The sequence below is a fragment of the Otolemur garnettii genome, unplaced genomic scaffold (assembly GCF_000181295.1).
Source record: "Otolemur garnettii isolate 467f Iridium unplaced genomic scaffold, OtoGar3 scaffold00094, whole genome shotgun sequence".
NCBI classification, from domain to species: domain Eukaryota; kingdom Metazoa; phylum Chordata; class Mammalia; order Primates; family Galagidae; genus Otolemur; species Otolemur garnettii.
This window is the reverse complement of record NW_003852489.1, coordinates 3,877,699-3,902,347: the sequence shown is the minus strand read 5'-3', so window position 1 is coordinate 3,902,347 and position 24,649 is coordinate 3,877,699. Positions and strand designations below refer to the sequence as shown.

At 38.3% G+C, this 24,649-nt stretch overlaps 1 protein-coding gene and 1 pseudogene across 2 annotated transcripts in view; one reads left to right on the top strand and one right to left on the bottom strand.

Annotated features, from left to right (window-relative positions):
- Positions 1-24,649, bottom strand: part of VMP1 (vacuole membrane protein 1) — a 141,453-nt gene that overhangs the window by 111,424 nt on the left and 5,380 nt on the right. The window contains exon 2 of the mRNA XM_003795593.3: positions 868-969. Coding sequence (XP_003795641.1) covers positions 868-943 — 76 coding nt within the window. The 5' untranslated portion in view covers positions 944-969. The remainder of the gene's footprint in view (positions 1-867; positions 970-24,649) is intronic.
- On the top strand, positions 15,383-16,484 carry LOC100964584 (annotated as a pseudogene). Its single transcript, XR_002774731.1, has one exon. The product of XR_002774731.1 is annotated as a cofilin-2 pseudogene (transcript).

Sequence of the window (24,649 nt, the reverse complement as noted above, 5' to 3'; positions counted from 1 at the left end):
CAATTCAGAAGTTAAAAAGAAAACTAGTATAATTATCAGCAAAGAAAAACTTTTCATTTTCCTTTAAATGCAACAAGAAAAGTTTCTACTTAAATCATCCATATCAATAAAAGCCATCATTTTCAGGGTAAATGGATAAAATAAGAGTCAAATATATCAAAATTTTTATCATCAATTCTAATTTGGTTATCATATAAGTTTATTCATCTCAAATTAAAACTTAGAAATAAATTTATAATAATCACATTCTAACTTTTGTAATAATTGTATATTTAAGAGTAGCATAATGTGTAAATTTATAACCTACTTTTTTGGGGTGTGGGTTTTGAGTTTCTTTGAGACAGAATCTTAGTTTGTCGCCCTCGGTAGAGAACAGTGGTACCCTAGCTCACAGCAACCTCAAACCCTTGGGCTCAAGCAATCCTCTTGCCTCAGCCTCTTGGGTAGCTGGGACTACAAGTGCCCACTACTACACCCTGCTAGTTTTAGAGATGGGCTCTCTCTCTTGCTATGACTGGTCTTGAACTCCTGAGCTCAAGGCAAGCCACCTGCCTAGGCCTCCCAAAGTGCTTAGGATTACAGGTGTGATCTATCGCAACCGGCTTATAACCTTCTTTTAAAGTTACAAAATACAATGATAAATCTGAGCACTAAGCAAAGCCAAATAAACACTTACCATATACCATAAGACAAAACACGGCTATGTGACTATGGCCAGGCTGTTTCTGCAATCACTGTGAAAAATCACCTGTTGGCCCTGACTCATAATTTGATTTACAATGACAATATTAATAATGGATAAGTAATATTTGAAAAGTGTATCATTTAAATTCATAAACCCCCTCTCTCCAAACTACCACACTTTACCTGTGAAATTTCCATTATGTTGTTCCTTGTTCATTGCTACACGTCTCTGGTCACAGTTTTTTCCATTCTCTGCCATTTCATAGATCAGTAACTCTTGAGAAGCTAATACAACAAAATAAAACCCAGCAATAACATTATAAATTTCTGCTTTGCAATTATGGCTGAATAAAACTTAATACAGGAATAACATGGCAATAATATTCCACATGTATGTAAAATGCATTTATGCTTTTTTTTTTCCTGTTACCAAGATTTGAACAAGTTACACAGAAATTCTAATACAATCCGTAAAATAGAAAAGCTGCATACTGGTAAATCTTTTCCAAATAATTTTTTCCAGATTAAAATTTGGAGGCATTTTGTCCACAGACTAAGGATATCAAGTATTAGCACCTTCAAATACTGACAAATTATAAGGTCTAAGGTTATTCTAATTCATAATTTAATATCATATACACTGTCTACTCACAATTTACCTTGCTACCATAAAAACTGTCATTTTTACCTTGCTATCATTTTATCTTTCATATTCCTTTTAACATTAGAAAAAACAGATATTACCAAAGATGTTGAAAATGGTGACACATAGATCCAAGGCCATAGGTGAGTTTTATTTAAGAAACAGTTCTACTGAACAGAAGATAAAATATGGGCATAGAAGACAAACATTTTAAATGTTTAGGATACATTAAATATATTTTTATATCATGCTTCATATGACCAGTATAAATGTTTTACTTTACATCACTGAAATGCAACATATAAATTGTACTGACATTTATATGATATCCTTAGGTGTTAATAAATCAAATCTTTGTATTCAAAAAAAAAATCACTTCAAACAAAATTAAAACTTTTGTGCCTCAAAGGACATCAAGAAAGGGAAAACAACCTACAGAATGGGAGAAAATATTTGCAAATTATATATTTCATAGGAAGTTTATATCCACAATATATAATAAACTCTTACAATTCAATAATAAAAAGCAAATAATCAAAATTTTAAATGGACAGAGGATCTACATCAATGTTTCTCCAAAGATATACAAATGGCTAATAAATTAGCACATGAAAAGATGTTCAACACCATTAGCCATCAAGGAAATATGAATTAAACCACAATTAGATGCAACCTCATACCTAGGCAGATGGCTATAATTAAAAAAAACTCAGATAATACAAATGTTCCTGAGGGTATGGAGAAATATGAACCCTTATACACTGCTGGTGGGAATGTAAAATAGTTTAAACTTTGGAAAATAATCTATCAAAAGGTACAACATTGGCTCGGTGCACGTAGCACAGTGATCACAGCACCAGCCACATGCACCAAACCAAAAAATAGCCAGATGTTGTGGTGGGTGCCTGTAGTCCCAGCTGAGGCAAGAGAATCACTTAAGCCCAAGAGTTGGAGGTTGCTGTGAGCTGTGATACCACAGCGCTCTACCAAGGACTACAAAGTGAGACCCTGTCTCCAAAAAGAAAAAAAAAGGGTAAAACATTGTTACCGTATGACTCAGTAATTCATGAATGTTTACAGTAGTGTTGTTAATAGCCAAAAGGTGTGTACAACCTAAATGACTATCAGCTGAGGAACGGATATAGAAAATACGGTACATTCAAACCATGAAATATTACTCAGCCATGAAGAGAAATGAAGTGCTGAGAACAGATGCTACAGGTTTGATTAACTTTGAAAGTATTAAGTGAAAGAAGTTATTCACTAAAGACCATATTATGATTCTTATTTATATGAAATATCCAAAATAGGCATATCCATAATGACAAAAAGTAAATCAGCAGATTGACTGAAGGAATTGGAAAGTAGCTGCAAATAAGTTGCAAGTTTCTTTTTGGAGTGATGAAAATATTTTAAAATCATGGTTATAGTTGCATAGGTGTGAATATACTAACAACCACCTGACTATACAGTTTAAATGAGTTAACTATGTGCTGCGTGAATTATGTTTGAATAAAGCTACTTAAGAAAATTTAGGCTCAGCGCCTGTGGCTCAAGCGGCTAAGGCGCCAGCCACATACACCCAAGGTGGCGGATTCGAATCCAGCACGGGCCCGCCAAACAACAATGACGGCTGCAACCAAAAAAATTAGCCAGGTGTTGTGGTGGGCGCCTGTGGTCCCAGCTACTTGGGAAGTGGAGGTAGGAGACTCGCTTGAGCCCAGGAGCTGGAGGTTGCTGTGAGCTGTGATGCCACAGCACTCTACCCAGGGGGACAGCTTGAGGCTCTGTCTCAAAAAAAGAAAAAAAGAAAAAAGAAAATTCATCAGCAGAAATCACCAAAACTAAGTATGTTCATAGGAAAAGAATGCTATACTATTCTACAAGTTGCTTTCACTTTCTTTGTATTTAATAGTGGCCTCAAGCTTAAGAATATTCTTATGACCAAGTAGCTCAAATTTTTCTACTTTATTAGCTGATTTAGTGACAATTCTGAATTCAAAGCCAAACGTACAGGGTGGTGCCTGTGGCTCAAGGAGCAGGGCGCCGGGCCCCATATACCGGAGGTGGTGGATTCAAAACCTGGCCCCAGTCAAAAAAAAAAAAAAAAGCCAAATGTATGAGTTAGAGAATTACAGTATTAAGAAAGAAAACTCAAGAAATCACTTTCTAAGATGCCTGTATGAATTTGTTCACCTATTTTATTCCACAAATATTAAATGAATGGCACAGCACCCTGCATGTACCAGAAATCATGTTAGATTTAAATTAGCTGATTAGAATATGATATGGTCATAGGCTGAATCTTCCTGTAGTTTCTTTACTGCTGCTATTTTATTCCTTGACTAAACTTCTAATTATAATAACTATTTCCAAAAGCATACCTTACAAAGGAAAACAAGTGACTGAACAAAAGTATACATTTCATCATTGCAACAGAGATTCTCCTTTTTTAGATACAAGCCATTTGTAAACACCCTTATTTTGTTGCCTTCCTTTCTCCAGGAGCACATAAACATATGGAAAAATAAAGTATAGGTTTCCATTAGCAGAGATAGACTCAAGTAGATGACCGTAAGATCTAAAGTCTGAAAATCTGGATTTGCATACCAAATGTCACGGTCTTTAGACCTTGTCTGGATCTATAATATAAGAACAAATTATTGTCACTTTCAAAGGATATGTGAATGAAATATGTGTGTGCATGCACCTGTGATCTGCGTGTATGTGGGTGTGTGTAACTATAAATGCCAACACATCAAATGGGTAAGAGGCATATGAAACAGTAAACCTACAAACTGCCTAAACTAGAAAAACAACTTCACAGCATATGCCTCACTGCTATCCTATCAGTGATGCCAGTGTTGCTCATTCAACACTAATTTAAAAAGTAATGGGGTTTCTAATGGACACTGAGGATATAAACGTGAGTAAGACAAAGTCCTTGTCTTCAGGAGGATCATAGTCTGGTTAAAAAAAAAAAAGTCAAATAAGCACAAGGGCAATCAATAGGGCTACACAGTTGGGAGGCTGAGGCAAGAGAATTGCTTAAACCCAAGAGTTAAGAGTTGGAGGTTGCTGTGAGCTGTGATACCACAGTACTCTACCAAGGGCGACATAGTGAGACTCTTGTCTCAAAAAAACCAAAAAAATGTAGTCCCAGCTACTCAGGAGGCTGAGGCAAAAGAATCGCCTAAGTCCAAGAACTGGAGATTGCTGTGAGCTGTGATGCCACAGCACTCTATCAAGGGTAACAAAGTGAGATTCTTGTCTCAAAAAAAAAAAATGGGACAAGTTTGTAAATTTCTCTAAATATCAGTATAATTTATGAAATAGATAAAACATGAACACTTCAAAGGGTTATGATGAGGACCAAACAAGGTAAAGTATATAAAATATCAACACGTTGACTCATCTTTCAGGTGAACGCAATATATAGTAGATGAAGATGATGGTGAGGAAGAAAGTATTATGGGAATTTAGAGGACAATACATTCAGAAGGGTTCACAGAAGCTCCAAGTTTGATTTTGCAAACTTAAGCTATACTTCTGCAAAGATGTACTTAAAAGATAATGCAGCCCAAGCAATTATAAAAAAAAAGATGAAGTTATTTTGTGAAAATATGTTAAGGCCAGAGCCTCACAAAATGTTTATGAAATGAAAATCTATTTCACAACCCTTCATTTTATTAATAAAAAAAAACAACTTAGGATATTTGAAATGGAATGATATAAAAGAGTTAAAGAATTTCTATCTGCCAATTAACTAGTGGTTATACTTTGTTGTTTGGCATTTGCTGTGAGCTATGACACCACAGCACTCTACCGAGGGCGACATAACAAGACTCTCGTTCTGCAAATATTTAAAACTACGTGGGTTCAAATAGTTTGAACCATTTCAAACAAAGCTCAGTCATTCACCTACATCATAAGTAAAATATAATTAATCTGTGATGAAAAGATACACAGGACACAAAATGGCTTGTAGTAAGAAGAAAATATTCTAAAATCTTTCCCTCTGCAAAACATTCATGATTGAACTCATTTACTCCTTCCTATTGAGCCATCACCAAGAGATAAAAGAGTTTTATCCAGAACAACTTGGGACCATTTAAGTTCATACTTCGAACAATGGTATTGCACAATTATTTAAAGGTTTTGTTTTTAAGATATTGTAACAGGAATTTTCATTTGAGGAAATAATGTGTTCTTACACAATGTGCTTAAGAATAACAGTCTCAAAAATTCTCTCTAGAAAATGAAAATAATAGTCTGAAATTTTATTTTGTAAGAACAAAGTTATCTGCTTACCATCAGTCTATTTCTTCACAAACGAAATAAATTTGCAATTTGAAAAGCAACTTTTCAAAACTTTTGTCATTCCCAAAAGAAAGAACTATGGCATAAAATTAAGCAAAGGAAAGAACCACTGGAGTTCTAAACAGTTAAGCATCAAAACATTTTTACATAAAAATATATAAAAGCATCAAAACATTTTTTCTTTCTTTTTTTGCTCTGGAGGCCAAGGCAGGTGGATTGCTTGAGATCAGGAGTTTGAGACCAGCCTGAGCAAAAGGGAGACCCATCTTTATCAAAAATAGAAAAAACTAGGTTGGGCACAGTGGCTCACATCTGTAATCTAGCACTCTGTGAGACTGAGCAGGTAGACTGCCTGAGGTCACGAGTTCCAGACCAGCCAGACCCAGAGCCATTCAGGAGGCTGAGGCAAGAGAATCGCTTAAGTCCACGAGTTTGAGGTTGGTATGAGCTATGCTGCCATAGCATTCTACTAAGGGTGGCAAAGTAAGACTGTCTCAAAAAAAAAAAAAAACAAAAACAAACAAAGAAAAAACTAGCCAAGCTTGGTGGTACACACCCGTAGTCCCAGCTACTTGGAAGAGTAAGTAAGGCAAGAGGATCGCTTAAGTCCAAGAGTTTGAGGTTGCTGTGAGCTATGATGATTTCATAGTACTCTACCCAAGGTGACAGAACGAGATTGAATCTCAAAAGAAAACTCAAAAAGCCTTATTTGGTTTTTAAAATTTTGACCATTTAGAATGGCTACAAACATCCTAAGAATAAAATCAAAATAAAAGAACCACTGGAGTTCTAAATAGTAAAATTTATAAAAGCATCAAAAGTTTTCTGCATTTTAACCATTTTCTAAGGATTTTACATTATTCCTTGCCTTTTAAAATTCCCTTGAAAATACTCTCAATTTCTTTGCTTCTTCTTTCCCCAGTACTGCAAACCGCAATGCCTCTGGAACCACTTGCCTTCTTATGTTCTACCTGAGCAGCCAAACAACTGGAGAAAAACCACACAACTGCTCGACCACTTTAAACTCACTTATTCTTTTAATAAATAATTTATCAAGAGTCCATCTTGTGTCAGGTACTCAAACTTGCCAGATCTGAAACCGATGATCCCTACAATAAACTTTTTGTACTCTTGTGTCTATTTCATGCCTTGTTCTCTCTCTTCAAGCTTCCTACCTTACATTCGCCTTCCTTATTCCCAGCCATGGACTTTGTTTCTTCAAAAAAAAAAAAAAAATCACAAAAGCACAGAGAGAATTCCCCTGTCTACCACTATACCTACTAAACTATTTACATTTTCACCCCTGTTAGCATTCCTTCTCTTTTTACAAGTAGGGTAGTGTCCTCTACCTATCAAAGGCCATCACGTCATTATACATCCTGTCACTCTCTCACCTTCTCAGGGCCTTTGCTCCTTCAGTCCTCTCTCTCTGTAATCACTCTTTCCTCCTTTATTCTCACCAGCAGACAAGCACTATTCCGTATTTCCCATTTCTCAGTCCTCCTCCATACACAAAATTCTCCAAAGAGCTGCCTACATACCCACTCTCCACCAAATCTCTGCTTCAATCCACTGCAATACGACTTCTGTCCTAACAAATGAAAAGAAACTGTTTTTGTCAAGATTATCAATGACTTCTATGTTGCCAAAGCCAAAGGATGCATCTTACTGAACCCCTTAGCTTCGCCTCACACAAGTATCCACACCCTCTTTCTTGAAACACTTTCTCTTGTTTTCTTCCTATTTCCCTGGCCACTCCACAGACAGCTCCTACTGCTCTCCTTCCTGAGTTCTTCAAAGCCTGATCCTAGGTTCCTTTTTGTGTTCTCTTTATACTCTCTCCCTAATGATGTCATCTATTCACTGACGTCTTAAATACCCTCTACATATGGACAATTCTATTTCTTTCAAAAGCACAATGATGTTCCACATGACAATACTTTATGAATATTCTGCAGAAATAATCAGAATCACAGAAGGGAACTTGAACAGTATTAAAACCCATCCTATAAATCACAGATAAAGACCCCAGAGGCAGAGTGACTTGTATAACATCACAGAACAAGTTAGTGACAAATCTGGAGGCATGACCTAAATATAGGGTGATCTTACGGGTATGTTGACCTATTAAGAAAATACTTCCATCCCCTGAAACCAAACTGAGGATTATTTTTCCAAAAATTTTAAAAGGACAAGCTCACGGGCATGTTGGTTTATGCCTGTAATCCTAGCACTCTGGGAGGCCAAGGCAAGTTGATTGCCTGAGCTCAGAAGTTGGAGACCAGCCTGAGTCAGAGTGAGACCTCATGTCTAAAAATAGCCAGGTGTTGTGGCGGCTGCCTGTAGTCCCAGTTACTTTGGAGGCTGAGGCAAGAGGATTGCTTAAACCCAAGAGTTTGAGGTTGCCATGAGCTGTGACATCACCGCACTCTACAGAGGATGATAAACTAAAATTTTGTCTAAAAAAAAAAAGGGTCAAGTTCAGTCTACAAAAGTAAACTAGTGTAAAAGCTAATTAATAAATGTGATTTAAAAATTGAAGACTCAAATTTCATTAAGTTGAAAACTGTTTAATCTGGGAGATATTATTAGGTTATGCTTGAAACCATTAAATTATTAAATATACTGCCTAAATAAAAAACTGAATAAAGTGACTGGTTTTATAAGCAAGGATCAGCAAGACAAAAATAGTAAATACTGTAGAGCCTCCGTAAGTTGACTGCTGTAACAAACTGGAAAACATATGATATATATATGTAGTACATGTCTGGTCTATGAAAATTAGGTCAACTTGAGGTGGTCAATGTAGGGAGATGGTAAACTGTGGAGGTTCTACTGTATATCTCTAGCACACTACACCATAAGTTATTAGATGTATAAATCTCATGCCTACTGGGGCACACAGCATCATGATCATCAAGGACTTTGATTATTTTGCCATTCACATTTGTTTGACTCCATGCTCCCAAGTGATGTTTTGATTATAATATGGCTTCTCTTGTGGATTGGTTTATAAAGAGAGAATATGCTTCTAACAGATTGTTTCCCACCAAAATTCACAGGGTGAAGCCCTAACCTTCTATTTAAGTGTTAGACAGTGCCTTTAAGAAGGTAATTAAGATTAAATGAAGTCACGTAAGGCTGACTCATGTCCTTAAAGAAGAGACACCAGAGACCTTTCCCTTTTGCCTGTGCACACAGCAAAATTTATGAAAAAACATAGGGATCTGTAAGTTAGTAAGAGAGGCCTCACCAGAATCTACCCATACTGACACCTTGATCTTGAATTTCCAGCCTCCAAAACTGTGAGACAATAAATTTCTGTTGTTTAAGCCACCCAGGCTATGGTATTCTGTTATGTAGCCCTAGCAGACTAATACAAACAAGACTAGTACAATTAAGAGGAGTCAGATGCCATAAGATAGTAGTATTTTTCTTCATAGTATTAGAAAACTGCTATTATGGGTTTGTGGTTAGAAAAATTCTACACCCTAGAGTACATTCAGCTGTATGTTATCTAATTAAAATTTCTAAACTATAACACTGAGGATCAGACCCTGCAATGTGATATCTCTACCAAGTTCCAGAAGCCCTGAAAGGATTTAACTGCATAGCCAGCCTATCCTTTACCCTCATTTACTTTATCTCATGTCCTCAGACTTCAACTACTTAATCTACCATCAACATACCCTGTTAATTTTACTCATTATCATATTCATAATTATAAAACAACTCATTTTATAGGGAAACAGGAGAACTTGGTGCCTGTAAGCTGTCAATATATCCTGACTGACTGATAGAGGTCATATGAGGCCAAGACACAGCTGGACTATGTATTTTACTTGTATTCCCCATACCAGGACTGAACCCACCCACCCTATTGTAATTCTGTTCTCCTTCCCAGCTCAAAGAAGTTTTACTTTTTTTTTTTTTTTTTTTGAGACAGAGCCTCAAGCTATCCCCCTGGGTAGAGTGCCATGGCATCATGCTCACAGCAACCTCCAACTCCTGGGCTCAAGCGAGTCTCCTGCCTCCGCCTCCCAAGTAGCTGGAGGCGCCCGCCACAATGCCCGGCCATTTTTTGGTTGCAGCCATCATTGTTGTTTGGCGGGCCCGGGCTGGGGATTCGAACCCGCCACCTTAGGTGTATGTGGCTGGCGCCTTAGCCGCTTGAGCCACAGGCGCCGAGCCAGAAGTTTTACTTCTTATAGCTAAAAAGCTACTACCAGGGGCCAGGCGCAATGGCTCAAGCCTATAATGCCTGTAATCCTAGCATTCTGGGAGGCCAAGGCAGGTCAGGTGAATTGGTTGAGCTCATGATTTCAAGACCAGCTTGAGCAAAAGTGAGACCCTGTCTCTACTAAAAATAGAAAAACTGAGGCAAGAGGATCATTTGAGCCCAACAGATGGAGGTTACTGTGGGCTATGATGCCATGGCACTCTAACCCAAGGTGACAGCTTGAGACTCTCTCTCCAAAAAAAACCTACCACCATCACTTACTAATTATGTGACTTTAAATTAAATAATTTTTCTGCATTTCAGCATATTTACATAGTATCCCCATCTCTATTTTCATGTCATCTTGGAATGTTTTTGTTCGGCATTAGGGAGGGGAATCTCAGTAATTTAGCTTCTTTACTTTAGTCCCCACATCGTGACTGGCACATAGCAGGCATTTAATGTTAGTTTCTCCATGCCCTTTTCATGAATGTCACAATTTTCCAAAGTAATCATAGTGAATACCACCCTGAGTATTAACAGGTACTTACTTTTCATATTTCTACATAACTGGTTTCCATAGCCTACGTAACAGAAGCATCTACAGAATCAGAGTAAGATTAGTGTTAGATAATAAAAAACTAATTATTTGTCATTAATGTTAAATATTTCAAAATGTCCTACAAAGAAATCTGTCAAAAAATTATTATGGTATAAAAGGGCTCTAGTATACATAGCTAGGCTTAGATGAAATCATCATTTTTAAGGACAGCCACTTTTCACAATTCAATTAAGTAGTATTAATTTTGGAAATCTGTGATGAAACAGTGTCAGTAAGATTCCTGATGTGGGAGTAAATACAAAGTATTCGTAGCCTGTTTAAAAGACTGAAATGTCTTCGAACAGGAATCTAACACAAATTTTTTAAAAAATTTCAGATTAGGCTCAGAGCCCGTAGCTCAGTGAGTAGGGTGCTGGCCACATTAGCCAAAACTGGCAGGTTGGAGCCGGGCCTGGGCCTGCTAGACAACAATGACAACTGCAACCAAAAAATAGCAAAGCATTGTGGTGGGCACCTGTTGTTTCAGCTACTTGGGAGAACGAGGCAAGAGAATCACTTAAGCCCAAGAGTTGGAGGTTGCTGTGAGCTGTGATGCCATAGCACTCTACTAAGGGCAACATAGTGAGACTCTGTCTCAAAAAACAAACAAATAAAATAAAAATTTCAGATTAATAGGATACAAATGTTTACATTACATTGTTTTCATTTCTAAGGTAAAGTTCAACTAACACAAATTCTTGACATTCAATGGAACCTACTTTGTACTGAGTGAATATATGTAAGTTAGTTTTGTTTGTCAGAATGACATTTTTGAAGTAAATTTTATAGGGTGGGGTGAGAAGACAAAAAGGACAGAAGCATAACTCAAACATCAAATAATACTTCTCACTATGCACACTTATCTAGATATAAGGAATGTGTTAAACAACTATAACTAACAGAACTTATTTATTATTTTTTGAAACAGTCTCACTATGTCACCCTTGGTGTCACAGCTCACAGCAACCTCCAACTCTTGGGCTTAAGCGATTCTCTTTTCTCAGCCTCCTAAGTAGTTGGGATTATAGGCCCCACCAAAACGCCCAGCTATTTTTTGGCTGCATTTGTTGTTTAGCAGGCTGGGGGCCCCAGCTAGAACTCACCAGCTTTAGTCTATGTGGCTGGCGCCCTACTCACTGAGCTAAAGGTGCCGAGCAAACTAGTAGATTTTAAATGCAACTAAAGGATTTAAAATAAAAAGTTGATATTAAAGTACATGGGGTGTTTTTTGGTCTGTTTATGGCAAAAGAACTTGGAAAACTGCAAAAATCAGCTCACAAAGGTTCTTTGTAGGCTGTACATCCAGTGCTAAGATTATAATACTCCATTCATTTTAAACATTAGTCACACTTGCAATGAAAAAACAATGTGAAAGTAAATTACTGAATTGTCCCTCAAAGCAAAATAGAAAACATTCCTAACATAAGAGTTATTCAAAATGTTAACAAGGAGAAAAGAAAGTAAAAGTAAGGAAGCCGCTGCTTCTCATTTTCTTGGCAATGTTATTCCAAAATGAAGTGAACATATTTCCTTTCTTTAAGAAAATCCTTCATCAAAATTAATTCCGCTTTCCCATAAAAATATTAAGTCAGTTTTCTCGGTAAAACACATTATTCTTCATATAACTCTTACAAAGATTAATTTAAATGTCCCAACTTTCAGTAACTCTTGTTTCTAGAAGTGTCCATCTGTAATTGAATTAGTGTGATCAGTTATAGACCACTCCAAAAAGCTAACTATGAAGATTAAAGAATTGCAACTTACTCTGATAAACTGAATAAATAATCTAAGTGAGTAATACATCTTGGCCAATGAGGCTCTGACAAAGTTTTCCACGTGTACAGGGGTATAAAGCCAAAGATAATTCAAAAACAATGCACAATATCAGAGAGACTATCAGATCATCTGACTGACTCTGTGGCTCAGATAACAGTATCAGTGCCAGTTAAAAAATGTGTTCTCTGAAAATTAACTATGATTTGAATGGGAATATGTTAAAAAAAAATCCTCAAATCTTTGTGAATTAAGTCTTGGGGCAGTAGGCAAGTCCAAACCCCCAATTAGGATATAATTTAAAAGCACCCCAAATCTTCCAAAAATGGGTTAGCAGGATACAAGAGTAGATACTACTGAAGTTTCTCAACTTAATTCAGTGACACGTGAAATAAATTCAACTCCTCTCAGTTTTCTAATTGTTGAAAGAGGCTACTGCTTCAGACCTACTCTTTAATTAGATAACATTTTAAGTGAAAATCCCCATTAAAAAAAAAAAGACACGACCTGGAACACAATTGAGGGACTCCCTTTATGACAATCTGATAGGTTTGGGAAAGCTTTCTCAATATGCAAAAACATCATTATATGCTCCTTTTTGTTAAAATGTTTTATTTTCATGGAGAAAATGCACAACTTATAAAATTACAGCTTAAGGGTGGCACCTGTGGCTCAAAGGAGTAGGGCACTGGCCTCATATGCCAGGGGTGGCAGGTCCAAACCCAGCCCTGGCCAAAAACTGCAAAAAAAAAAAAAAAATTACAGCTTAAAAAAAAAAAAACCTACCATTTCTCATTTTCTCTTAATCCACTTCAAAATGTCCATGCAGTTTTTAATAATCAATGCAGTCTTAACAAAACATTTTCACCATAAAACCAAAAAAGTGCAGGAATAAGAGAAAGATAAAGAATTAAGTTAGTGAAAGGAATATCAGACTAGAATTGAGAGATTTCGTTAGCTGTGAGACCTTAGAAATGTCATTTCACATTCCTGATGTTCTCTTTCCTCATTCAATTGTTAGGCACAAGGTAAATGATTGTCATAGTTTCCTTTCTAGTCTAGTAAAAAAAAAAATTCCAGACTGGGTGGGGCAGCATCTGTGGCTCAAAGGAGTAGGGCACCGGTCCCATATACTGGAGGTGGAGGTGGCGGGTTCAAACCCAGCCCCAGCCAAAAACTGCAAAAAAAAAAAAGAAATTCCAGACTGGGTGTGGTAGCTCATGCTTATATTTCTAGCACTTTGTCAGGTGGTGGCAGGGGGATCACTTGAGCCCAGGACTTTGAGGTTGCTGTGAGCCAGGCTAGCTAGCCACCTAGACTAATCTTCCGTGGCATCAGTCTGGCTCACAGCAACCTCAAACTCCCAGGTTCAAGCAATCCTCCTGCCTTAGCCTCCCAAGTAGCTGGACTATAGGCACCTGCCACAACACCAGGCTAATTTTTCTATTTTCAGTAGAGACAGGGTCTTGCTTAGGCTGCTCTCGAACTCCTGACCTCAAACTATCCTCCTGCCCTAGCTTTGCCAGAGTGCTAGGATTACAGGCATGAGCCACCATGCTCAGCTTAAGGGACAGTTATATTTATCCTGGCTTTTTATTTTTTTTTTGAGACAGAGCCTCAAGCTGTCACCCTGGGTAGAGTGCTGAGGTATCATAGCTCACAGCAACCTCCAACTTCTGGGCAAGTGATTCTCCTGCCTCCGCCTCCCAAGTAGCTGGGATTACAGACACCCGCCACAACACCTGGCTATTTTTTGGTTGCAGCTGTCATTGTTGTTTGGCGGGCCTGGGCTGGATTTGAACCTGCCAGCTCAGGTATATGTGGCTGTTGCCTTAGCTGCTTGAGCCACAGGCACGAGCCTTTATCCTGGCTTTTTACAAATGAGAAACTGAGCACTCAAATGGTCCCAAATAGCAATTCAGCAGCATATAAATGTCAAAGCAGGAGTTCGACCTCACTTCTCCAACTTCAAATCCATTAGTTCTACTACCATACAAAACAGTCTGGTGACAGTATTTTTGACTATCACCAAGGACTCCAGAGACACAAAAACGAGAAAAAAAAAAAAAGACCAAGTAAATATCCCCAAAGGTTTTAGCTTGTCCTAGCATTTTTAAATGTTCTCCATTATTAGAATTAACACAACATTCATTCCCATTGATTCTCACTACTTAAACTACGGATGAATATGAAACTCACATGGACTTTATCTTTGCCTCATTTGGTCATTGCTTTCTGGGTTATTCTTGTTTATGTATTTCTCTGATAAAATTTTAAAGTTAGATTGCTTACTGGGGCTTTTCTACTGCCCCTAAATACCTATGAATACAAACTAGCCTTTAATAAGAAAGATAAATCATAGAATTTTTTAAATAACTCAAGTCTGTGCTTCATATTATTATATCAATTTGATCCAGTCAATTCTAAAATTTATGATCTATGAAACCAAAAGTTTTTATTAACACCTATTTGGAAAAATATTGACCTGCTAAATGTTCTCCATGTATTATTATAAAATGGTAGTAATGGCTGGGTATAGTGGCTCATGCCTGTAATCCAAGCATTATGGGAGGCAGAGGTGGGAGGATTGCTTGAGGTCAGGAGTTTGAGAACAGCCTGAGTGAGATCCCATCTCTACAAAAAACCAAAAAATTAGCCAGACATACTGGCTCTTGCCTATAGTCATAGCTATTTGGGAAGCTAAGATAGGACGGCTGCATGGGCCCAGAAGTTTGAGGTTATAGTGAGCTATCTTGATGCCAATGCACTATAATTAATGTGACAGTGAGAACTGTCTCAAAAAATAGTAATAAAAATAAATAATATAGCACTCATGGCTGCCCGCCCCTCCCTCGCCTTCTCCACGTGCCACAGAGCCGGAGCGCCAGCCTCTGCTGTAGCCACAGCCACGGGCACTACGGTCTGCAGAGTCGACACAATTAGGAAGGTATTTTTGCTTCTGCTCCTGAAGCTCTGACATCACTCAGTGAAATAGGAAATATTTCAGGAATGGGACAGCTTGTGTTTGTCCCTTCTGCTCTACCTTCCCATTAGCTTCTATGTCCAAACCTCTTTAAGAAGATGAATGAGCAGGGTGAGTTAGAATCCTTCGGTGTATCATATACTGATTTTTAAAACGTGACAATCTGATTGGACTACTTGCACAGCTTCTGGAGTTACAGTGAATGATGAAGTCATCAAAGTTTTTAAAGACATGAAAGGAAATCTTCTACACAAGAGGAGATAAAAAAAAAGGAAGAAAGCTTAAGTGATGACAAAAGCCAAGTAATTGTAAAGGAAGCAAAGCAGATCATAGTGGGGGACATTGGTGACACTGTAGAGGACCCCTACACATCTTCTGTGAAGTTGCTACCTCTGAATGATTGCCGATATGCTTTGTACAATGCCACATATGAAACAAAAGAGTCTCAGAAAGAAGACCTAGTATTTATTTTCTGGACTCCCGAAAGTGCACCTTCAAAAAGCAAGATGATTTATGCTAGCTCTAAAGATGCCATTAGAAAGAAATTTACAGGTATTAAATATAAGTGGCAAGTAAATGGCTTGGATGATGTTAAGGACCATTCGACACTTGGAGAGAAATCAGGAAGCAATGTAGTAGTTTCACTTGAAGGAAAAGCATTATAAAATGCCAATCAAGTGCCACCTGGATCTTAAGGAGCTTCCATTTCTCCAGCTCAGTCCTTAGAATAGTATTAGGTCTTGTTTTTTTTGTTTTATTCCCTTTTCACTGGGTCCTAACAACCTATCAGTGATTGCCATTAGACTGTTTAATATTGTTACTTTTATGTAGAACCTAAGGAATGCCTTCCGGTCATAATTTAGCCAAAATAACTGGTAATATGCCTCCCTTGTCACAAGCACTACAATGAATGTGTTTGTCAATGTGAATAGCTTAGAATACTGCTAAGGGTAAGCTAATTGAATGCCTTGAAAGTATCCAGCAGTCAGACGGTAAACTTTTTTCAGTATTATTTAAAGTTGCACTTGATTGCAATCTGTGAGGCTCAAGCATTCAAACACCTCACCTGCCTTGGCAAGCCTATTTTTGTGACATGGCAGCACGGATATAACACTATGCATTAAAAGCACTTTTTTGAGACAAGTTTAATCTCCCAAAAGGAATTCCAATTAAGTTTTGTTAACTTTCAATTTATCCTAGTACCTCAGTGTCCATTCCTGTTACCTGGAGATCTTAAAAGAAGTAGCTGTTATCAGGTGGGCATGGTGGCTCATGCCTGTAATCCTACCACTCTGTGAGGCCAAGGCGGGTGGATTGCCTTGAGCTTAGAGGTTCAAAACCAGCCTGAGCCAGAGTGAGACCCCATCTCTACTTTAAAAAAAAAAAAAAAAGGCAGGGATTGTGGTGGGTGCCTGTAGTCCCAGCTGCTTGGGAGGCTGAGGCAAGAGAATCATTTAAGCCCAAGAGTTGGATGTTGTTGTGAGCTATGATGCCACAGCACTCTACTGAGGGTCACAAAGTGAGACCCTGTCTCAATTAAAAAAAAAAAAAAGGAAAGAAATAGCTGTTATTATAGCCTTTTGGTTTTCTGTTGAGTGTACACTACTGAATAAGTGTAGGAGTTTTATGTTTACCAGGTGAAGCCTACAACACTAAAGATATTTTGAATATCAGTCATGATGGCAATTCCTATATAAAAGAGCCTTAAATGGAACACTGTTTTCTTTTTTTTTTTTATTGAATGGTAACTATGTACATTAATGCACTTCTGGGGTACAGTGTGGGGTTTTCACATGCAATCCGAAATAGGAACATTGTTTTGAGATCAAACTCCCTACCCTCACAAAAATGGCCATGTTGCAATAAAAATTGTGGCATATTACAAAAATAAATAAATAATATAAAATAAAAACTTTTCCTTTTGAAATATACTGTTAACAAAGCTACGTGGCCCCTGTGGCTCAGTGAGTAAGGCACCGGCCCCATATACCAAGGGTGGTGGGTTCAAACCTGGCCCCGGCCAAACTATAACAAAAAAATAGCCGGGCGTTGTGGTGGGCACTTGTAGACCCCGCTACTCAGGAGGCTGAGGCAAGAGAATCACCTAAGCCCAAGAGCTGGAGGTTGCAGTGAGCTGTGATATCACAGCACTCTACCAAGGGTGAGGGTGACAAAGTAAGACTGTCTCTTAAAAAAAAAAATCAAAGCAAACAGGTAAGCCGTAAGCCACAGAACGAGAGAAAATATTTGCAGTACATACATGTGACGAAGTACTTATACCAAGATAAATATGAAGGCAATGTTGTATTAGTACAGAGAGGAACAAACTGACCAAGGTAAAATTCTTGTGTATTTGGAACTGTTTAGGACAGAGATGGCAAGACAGATCACTGGGGCAAAGTGAGAGTATTTGATAAAAATGTATTGAAAAACTGGTTATTAAAGTAAGAAAAGATAATTTGGATTCCCTATGAAAGCCCATGTGGTGAGAATAAGATGGAGAAAGTCAGGCCAGGGCCAACACGACACAGCTGGTCTGATCAGTTTAGGTCCTAATGACCTTTACCTCCTGTCTCCCATTCTGGTTTTGTACATTTAACTCCCACCCTAAAGATGTCTATCTTGAGTAGTTTAGTTGGATTGATGAGATTAACTTTTGAATTGGAATGTTGTAATAAGTCATGAGTTATGCTAATTATTATTTAAAGTAAGTGTTAATGTGGTCTTTGCTTTGCACTTTTATGCATAAAACTGTGATGTTGGAAATGGAACAATGAGGCTACTCTCATTGTTCTCTGGAATCACTGGCCTTCTAACAAGTAAAATTTGGTGAACCTATCCCCAGCTCTGCACATTGCCTGACAGTGACAAATAGCTGGACCCTCTTTGTCCAGTAACACCTACACTAAATCATGTACAAAGTTCAATTCCAAATGGATTAAGAATTGAAAAGTCAAAAAGCAAAACTTTTGCAAGGAAACAAATACTTTTCTGCCTTGGGATAGAGAAGGACTTGTTAAGATACACAAAAGAGTGATCCAGAAATCAAAAGACTAATAAACTATAAAATAATTAAGATGAAAATTTAAGGGTGGCACCTGTGGCTCAGTGACTAGGGTGTTAGCCCCATATACCGAGGGTGGTGAATTCAAACCCAGCCCTGGTCAAAATGCAAGAACAAAAAAATAAAAATAAATAAAGTTAAAAAAAAAAAGATGAAAATTTAAATCCAGTCCAGGTACAGTGGCTCACACCTGTAATCCCAGCATTCTGGGAGGACAAGGTGGATAGACTGCCTGAACTCAGTAGTTCAAGACCAGCCTGAGACAGAGGGAGACCCCATCTCTACTAAAGATAGAGGAAAAAATAAAAACTAGCCGGGGTTGTGGAGGGCGCCTATAGTGCCAGGTACCTGGGAGACTGAGGCAAGAGAATGGCTTGAGCCCAAGAGTTTGGGGTTGCTGTCAGCTATGATGCCATGGCACTCCACCCCAGGGTGACTGAGTGAGACCCTGTCTTAAAAAAAAAAATTTAAATCCATCATGAAAAGAAAGACCAGAGAAACAAACAACTGATAATAAACTAACAGGCAGATTACATTTAGTATCAATCGTATTAAGAAAAAGACAATGCTATAAACCTAAAACAGGCAAATGACACAAAGAGGAATTTCATAGCAGAGAAAATATGTATTGACAATAAAGACATCTACTTACCCTCACTGACAACCAAAAAATATAAATAAAAATCACAATGAGACCATTTGTTATCAATTAGCTTTTGTTGTATAACAATTTAACCTCACAGCTTAGTGACTTAAAAAGTAATTTAATATTTTTCTGAGGGTAGGTGAGGCAGTTCTGGTCTGGGTTAGCCTGGCTCTTGACCTAAGCAGGCCTCACTTACCCAGGATTGATCTGCATGGTCATCCTACCTCCAACAGATTACCTTGTGCCTTTTTCATATGGTGACTCAGAGTTCCAAAGAGCAGTAAGAGAGGACAAGCCCCACCATGCAAGAGCTTTTCAAACTTGTGCTTGTGTCATACCTGCCTATGTACCACTGGTCAAAGCAAGTCACACATCTAAATGTAAAATCAAGGGGTGGAGAAATAAGACTCTAGAAGTAAAATCACATTGCAAAGGGTTATACATACAGTAACAGGAAGAATTAATTGGCCATTTTGCAATTCTGCAACCTGCCACTCAATTTTACAATCTACCACATCACTTTTACATGAATTCCTCTGGCAAAAAGTAGGACTTGTGGCAATAACAAAGTTGAAGAAACAAGTTACAAAGTTTAATACTGGCACACACTATGCCTGCAATCCTATTCTCAGGTATATAACCACCGTAGTTGAATCTGTTCCCTCTAAAATTCAGGTGTTACCAATTTAGCATTACTAAATGGCTCATGCCTATAATCCCAGCACTTCTGGAGGCCAAGGCAGGAGGAATGCTGGAGCCAGGAGTTCAAGATCAGCCTGGGCAACATAGCAAGACCTGTCTCTTAAAAAAGAAAAAAAATGTTAGCTGGGCATGATGGTGTGTGCCTGCAATCCTGGCTACTAAGGAGGCTGAGCTGGGAACACTGCTTAAGTCCAGAGTTGGAGGCTGAAGTGAGTTGTGATCACACCACCACATCATACTCTAGTCTGAGTGACAGAGCAAGAAAGTGATTAACCAGTAAGGGCTCCTCCCTTGTGAATAGGAGATTAGGTATCCTTACAAAGGGGTCCGGCTGAGGAAGTTCACCCTTTTTGCCCTCCTACATTCTGCCTCGTGAGGATAAACAGCATTCGAAGTGCCATCATGGAAACAAAGCAACCTTCATCCAATGTAAGCACTTTGATCTTGGACTTCCCTGCATCCACAACTGGGAGAAATAAAATTCTGTTTTTTATAAATTACTCAGTCTGTGGTATTCTCTTACAGCAGCATAAAACAGACGAAGACAGAAACTGGTACCAGGAGTGGGGTGCTGCTATGACAAAAACCTAAAAATGTGGAAGCAGCTTTGGACTTGGCTGAGTAGAGGCTAAAGCAGTTTGGAAGCGAATTCTGGAGAAAGGCTACACTACTGTGAATGGAGGTTTAAAGGCAATTCAGGTGAGAGCTCAGAAGAGCTGTAGGGAAAGTTTCAGACTTCTTAGAGGTTACTTTAAGTGGTAATAAGCAATATGGTAGAATTATGGAAAGTAAAGGCCATTTTAATGAGGTCTCAGATGGAAATGAGGAAGGTGGTATTGGAAATGAGTGGAAAGGTCATCCTTGTAATTAAGTAGTAAGAACTTGGGTGAATTATTCATGACCTAGGACTTTATGGAAGGCAAAACTTAGCAGTGATGACCTATTTAGAAGAAGAAATATCTAAGCCACAAAGCATTCAGCACTTGCATGACTTCTCTTAACTGTTTATACCAAAATCTGAGAAGAAAGAAATAGTTTGTAGATAGAGTTTATAATCAAAAGGGAATAAGAATGCAAAGATTTAGAACATTTTCAGGCTGGCAATGTAATGAATGGAAAAGTACATTTAGAAGAGAAAGCTAGGGGTGTGGCCAAGTGACCTTTTGATTAAAAGATCAGTAAAGACAGAAGGAAGCCAGGTGCTATCCATCAAGGGGAGAAGGACCTTAGAGGCATTTCAGAGATCTTCAACGTACCCCTTCCATCACAGGTCCAGAGTATAAGGTACTTGAGGACAGAACAGTTTAAAGGGAAGGGCTCAGGATGCAAAAGTAAAAGCTATAAAAGACTCAAATATTCATTGTCAAGAGCATAGATAAACTGTGGTTCACTTCCATAATGAAGTATCACAAGCAGTGAAAATGGATTTTTCATCTACTTATTTAACAAGTATTTACTCAATACATACTACATGTCAGACATAGTTGGCTAGAAATACAGTAGTGAACAAAAATTCAAACACGTTCTCAGATGTGATAAGTACAACAGTGTGAAATAAAATTCGTATGTGTTCACATGTATGTGTTTACGCACAATTTTTAACAGAGTCAACAGAGAAACGTTCTCTGACAATCTGACATTAGAGAACGAGCATGAAAAAACCTGGAGAAGAACTCTGCAGAGGAAGAAAAAGAAGTACAAAGACTTTGAGGCAGGAGTCTGCTTGGAGTGTTTCACTTACCAGTAGTGATTAAGGTTATTGATAAATCTGAATATTTAACTTCTTAAATTAGGGTTTTGCAGATATATAAAATTAATTTCAAGTTTATTGAAATATTTTTGGAAATAAAAATTTATAAATTTTTAATGTATGATATTCAAAGGCACTAAACTATCGTGGAATATAAAGAATTATTGGAATAAAAAATGTTATTTACGTCTGACTTGCATTTATTTATTTATTTATTTATTTATTTATTTGAGACAGAGTCTCACTCTGTCACCCTGGGTAGAATGCTGTGCCATCATAGCTCAAAGCAACCTCAAACTCTTGGGCTTCAGCAATCCTCTTGCCTCAGTAGCTGAGATTATAGGAGTGCACCACTATGCCCAGCTAGTTTTTCTGTTTTTAGTAGAGACAGGGTCTCTGTCTTGCTCAGGCTGGTCTCCAACTCCTAAGCTCAAGCAGTCTACCCACCTCTGCCTCCTAGAGTGCTAGGATTTAAAGGCAGGAGCCACCACGCCTGGCTGCACTCAGCCTACTTAATATATTATCTTTTAACAAAGTTTTATCAGTTGAATGATAACAGAAAATAGACCCCTGTAAGATCTCAGACATTTCTGTTATTATTTAATAAACACTGAAGAAAATTCTCCTGCCCCATACAAGCCAGTACTGCGATCTCCTGTAAATATGTCTTGAAAGCTTATGAGAAGCAAGAGATCCTTGGATATTCTTGATGCAAGGCCTTTTGTAACCTGCACACCTGAAAATTTCTAGAAGGATCTAGACTCAACAATGAGAGAAGTATTTAGTCAGATCAACCAACTTACCTTTACTGAATTTTATTCTGTCCTCATCTAGACCACACAGTAGCACTTGATAAAACTGTATCTCAAAAGACTTCTGAAAAAGTAAAAACTTACATATAAAAAAACAAAAAAAACTCTGTGCCTTATCTGCTTCATATTCTCCCTGCTATATACAACTTTCATTAGTTTTGTGTATCTGATCTTTCTTTTTTCAAATGCTCCTTTTGCCATGATTTGAATATTTGTAGCCTTCAAGACTCATGTTGAAATTTAATTCCTACTTTGGCAGTACTGAAAGGTGGGGTCTTGACTGAGTTATGAGGGCTCTGGCCTTTGAATACATCTATTTATAGATTAATGGGTTATCATCAGAGTGGGACTGGTGACTTTATAAGAAGAGAAAAAAATAACTGAGATAGCACACTTAGCCCCTTCACCAGGTGATGACCTGTACTACTTCCGGGCTCTATAGAGAGCTCCCCACCTCCCCTGCCCCCCAGCAAGAAGGCCCTCACCAGATGCAGCTCCTCAATCTTTGATGTCTCTGCCTCTATAACTGTAAGAAATAAACTTCTTTATAAATTGCTTAGTTTCAGGTATTCTGTTATAAGCAAAAGAAAATGTACTACGATTATTTGTTAGTCTCCTTTGCCAGATTTTTCTCTTTTACCTGCCCTAAATCCTCTCTCCTTCTTTGTCTCCCCAAATGACACACTTTGTTCCACAGTTTATAATTCTATCTTGAGTTTGTATTCTGGTTCTGATCTCTAGATTTATATATGTAAGAGCATCACTTAGATGATTCATAAGTGTCTCAAGTATCCTTTTCTACCCATACCTACTCACCTTCTTGTAATAAATAAACCTGTTCCTTTCTGAACTGTTCCTCTCCCCAGTACCTGGTACGACTGCCCACCTAGTCACTAAATCCAGAAGCTTAGTCATCCTCAACTCTTCTCTTTTTCTTACCACCCAGCTAATCCAAGACCAAGTGCTATTCCAAATATATTTAGTATCCCCACACTGCTGTCCATCTTCTCTGCCACCCTTCTAGTCCATCTTCATCTCCCACTTGGACTACTGCAGTAGACTCTATCAACTTCTCTCTCCATTTCTATTCTTGTCCACTTTGATTCACCCTTTACACATAACCAACAGTTAACTTCTTAGAAATCATATTACTCCTTTACATAGAATTCTAGAATGATTTTCTGTTGCACTCAAAATCAATCAAAATTCATTCCTATTGCCTGCTAAGCTAAATCTCTACATGACTGGAACCCTGGGTACCTATGCAAAGAAAAACTCAAACCATGTTTTTCTCTGCTCTCATACCACCATTATCAACATGGAATTCTGTGACCCCAAAGTATGTGGGGATTTCTCCCCATCACCAAGCAAACAATCAGGAATGCAGGGGACACCAGCTGAGTATCTTCCATGTCAATTCCAATACTGCCTACCCAAAGACAGGGTCAGATTCCACAGGCTGAAGGCTCAGTACTCAAGACTACCCCCACTTCAGATACCAGTCGCAAGTCTGAGCCCTCCAGAATTTCTGACTGACTGGCTTTAAGTTAAGGTTCCCATGACCTCCTGTTTGGGTTCGATTAATTTGCCAGAATGGCTCCCAGAACTCAGGGAAACACATTTATTGGATTATTTTAAAAGTTACTGCAAAGAATACAGATGAAAAGATGTAAGGGGTGAGGCAGGTGAAAAAGGGGCACAGAGCTTCCTGTCCACCCTCCCCCATCCTGTCTCCCTCCCCAGCATCACCCAAAAGGAACTTCCACATGTTTAGCTCTACGGAAGCTCCACAAATCCTGTTGTTTGGGCCTTTTATGGAGACTTTATTGGTTGATTGAACCATGGACAACCACGTCAAAATGTGATTAGATAAAAAGGATATTATCTAATCTCAGCAAGGCCTGTCTGTTCAGATTTCTTCTTAGCCTCTCTGTATAGCATTTCTTCTTCTTATGGGACAGGACTCTCTGGAACAAGGGTCTTTTGAGTCCTGGCTTGGGCAGGTGAAAGGACAGGAGGAGGTCAGAAAGAGATTCTATTTTCTGAAGTCTGCTCCAGAGGCCTGAAGGGCCCCAGCATCTATATGGGAGTTATGAGCTAGGAACTGTGGATGGAAAAAAAATACACACACACACCCTTATATATCACAATACCAGAATGTCTTTCCTACATCATCTCATGTTGCTGTATCCAAGTCTACTGTTTTCCAGCCTCAAAGAGGTACACATCCTCATTGTTAACTCTCTCTCTGACCCTTGTTTGGTTCCTTCATAACAATTCTTGCTTCCCATTGTTTTTCCCCAGAACGTGGTATAAGCCCTAAGACACAGATGTCTGTTCACTGACTCGATGAATGCAAAGAGAAAGTAATAGATGTCACTGGAAAATGGTCTTTCTTTCTTTTTTTGAGACAGAGTCTCACTATGTCGCCCTTGGTAGAGTGCCGTAGCAT